General features: G+C 59.6%; 1 protein-coding gene across 1 annotated transcript; it reads right to left on the bottom strand.

Annotated features, from left to right (window-relative positions):
* Window positions 1-208: 208 nt before the first annotated feature.
* Window positions 209-1,956, bottom strand: HOXD13 (homeobox D13). Its single transcript, XM_086465687.1, has 2 exons — window positions 1,266-1,956; window positions 209-459 (listed from the first exon to the last, which is right to left on the bottom strand). The coding sequence occupies exons 1-2, from the start codon at window positions 1,954-1,956 to the stop codon at window positions 209-211; spliced, it is 942 nt and encodes a 313-aa protein (XP_086321813.1).
* Between the last annotated feature and the right edge of the window lie 710 nt (window positions 1,957-2,666).

Below are 2,666 nucleotides of genomic sequence, written 5' to 3'. Positions count from 1 at the left end.
CAAAAGGAAGAAACAGAACTATAGTTCAAGATTTGTCAGCACTCCCTTCCACCGAGAGAAAAACGCTGACTTTCATGGAAAACAACTCCCGAAATTTCGCCACCGCTGGAAGGAGAAAAAAAATTAAATATATTTTCAAGTCTTTCCAAAAGTCTTTAGCTCGTCGTAAATTGAGTTTATATATCCATCACTGTCCACAACTATTAGATCAAGATACATTGTCTTTCAGTTTGGAGACTATTTTCTTATCCTTCACCCTCCTGTTCTGAAACCAAATGGTGACTTGTCTCTCAGACAGGTTTGTGGCTGCGGATATCCTTCGCCTCTTGTCCTTGTTAATGAACTTGTTAATGGCATATTCATTCTCGAGTTCTTTAAGCTGCAGTTTTGTATACGGCACTCGCTTCTTTCTCCCACGTCGGTAGACACACATATCGGGCTGGTTTAGTGCAACGTCCCCTATTGTAAAAGACATTATGTGAAAAATTAGAATTTTATTACAGGCGTTTAAAGTTTAACTGATACTTGTTGGGCACTGGTTTTCACGGGCAAATAAATAATGCCGGGTTGTTTACAGTTTATTATTATTTACACTGCCACATTATTTGCACGTTAGTAAAGCACCAAACCCTTGATGGACTGTCATCACTTTTCAGGCATGCATCGCTAGCAAGCACGCAGGACGGCGGGGGCATTGGCCGGGGGGCCGAGAGCGGGTCGGTCCTGGCAGCGCACACACAGCGATTGCTTTGGTGTGTGTCTCCCCGGGTTTGTTTGGATGTGGTTTGTGCCTCGGTGCCCTCACCACTCGCAGTCTCTTAAGTGCTCTGGGGCCGGGTCAACCGCCAGCCGGAGAGGCAGAGGAGGGAAAGCCTTCGAGCCATATTCCTGCGAACTGCGAACGCGAATACAAACCCGGCCACCGAAGGAAGCAGCAGGAGAAGGAGCCCGAGGCCGCTCCGGCGCCCGCGGGCCGGGGGTCCGGGGTCCTGGTTCTGAGTGGCAGGGGCGCTCTGAGGTCTGTCCCGCGGGGTGGAAAGCAGCGTGGGAGGTTTCCTCGGGGGGTGGGGGAGAGGGAGAGAAAGGAAAGAGGAAAATCCGCCGCCCCCCCCCCCCCCCCCCCCCCTTCTCCCCGCTCTGTGCGTCTCTGTGCAGCGTGTCCACTTCGGCAGGCCGCCCCTGCAGCCCGGGGGGCGGGGGAGGGGACGGGCAGGCGGAGGAGGCGCGAGGGGGTTCAGCTCGGACCATTTCTCTCCCTCTCGTACCTGGAAAGGACGATTTCCAGAAGTGTGAGCTCTGTGTCTGATCTTTGGCACAGTAAACCTGACTATTCCAGCCATTAGCCAGAGTCCAAGACTGATAGCCCTCCATTGATATGTATGTTTCGTGTCTCGGTTCCCCAGAGCCAAACGTTGAGACCATGTCTATGTACCCAGGAACGTGCTGGTAGGGGGTTGTATAGCCCTGGTAGAAGGACACTTCCTTCGCCCTGGAGGAGACTTCATTGGCGGGGACACTCGTGCTGGTCAGACTGGAGACGTCCATGTACTTTTCCACGGGAAAGCCGCCAATGGAGGCATGGGGGGGAGACTTCAGGGCGTTTTGCTGGATCCCAACCCCGTGGGACATCCTGCAGCTATAGTATCCATTGCCAAAGTGATACCCATAGCCGAGAGCGGGGGCGGCGGCCGGCGCGGCGGAGCCCGGGCAGTCCTTGGCCGGGGGGTCGGGCCTCGCCGCCGCCCCCGAGCGCTCCCCTCCGCCGGCGTAGGCGAACCCTGAGGCGGCGGCGGCGGCAGCGGCGGCGGCGGCCGCTCGGCCCGTGTGCGCCGCCCCGAAAACGGGCGAGGAGAGAAAATTACGGCACTGCCCGGGGGCTCCGCTGCCGCCGCCGCTGCTGTCGCCGCGCAGTCCGTCCATCTCCCAGCTCGCTGCTTTGCTCATGGCCTTGCACATCGCGGGCGGCGGCGGCGGCGGCTCGGTCCCCGGCCGGGCATGATGCAAATGGTTATTTGCCTCCAACAGGTTGGATCCTGGCGGTACGTTTATAAAAACGAAGTCCAGGTTGGGAGGGGGGACGGGGGTGGGGGCGGCCGGCTCCAGATTAGTTTGCCGCAGCCCGGGGGGCTGCTCATAGGCTGCCGTCGAAACATGTGACACTCCCGCTGCCCGCACTGCCCCTTTCGCCTCGCAGCCCCCGGTCCGCACGGAAGGCGCCCCCCCTCCCTTCCCACACCCGCCCCGCCGCTGCGCTCCCGCCCCGCCGCAGCCCCGGCGCTGGGGAGGGGTTGGGCGGGGGGGGGGGGGGGGGGCGGCGGTGATACCCCTCCGGGACAACCTCGCCCTCGTCGCTCTCATGCCCCCCTTCCTCTAGCCCGCGGCTTCAAAAGGGCCAGCGGAGGGTCCTCTGCTGGCCTTTTTGAAGCCGCGGGCAGGGGTCTGACCGGATCCCCGGCGAGACCTTCCCCAGCTCACTGTTGTGTCTGCGGCAAGGGGGAAAAGCCGATACGGAATTTCTATCCCATCCTCCCCACCTCCCTCCTTCCCGGCGATGTATGGAGTAGAAGGGCTTTGTTATAGTGGAGAAGGGGTCCCCTGGCTCCACTGAGCTCTCGGTCCATGAAAGACATCCCGTTTAGCCTCCCCCGCCCCCCGATATTGCTGCC

Source organism: Leptosomus discolor, chromosome 5, assembly GCF_034619465.1.
Source record: "Leptosomus discolor isolate bLepDis1 chromosome 5, bLepDis1.hap2, whole genome shotgun sequence".
NCBI lineage: Eukaryota > Metazoa > Chordata > Aves > Leptosomiformes > Leptosomidae > Leptosomus > Leptosomus discolor.
The sequence above is the reverse complement of the archived record's forward strand: the minus strand, read 5'-3'. Positions and strand labels throughout refer to the sequence as shown.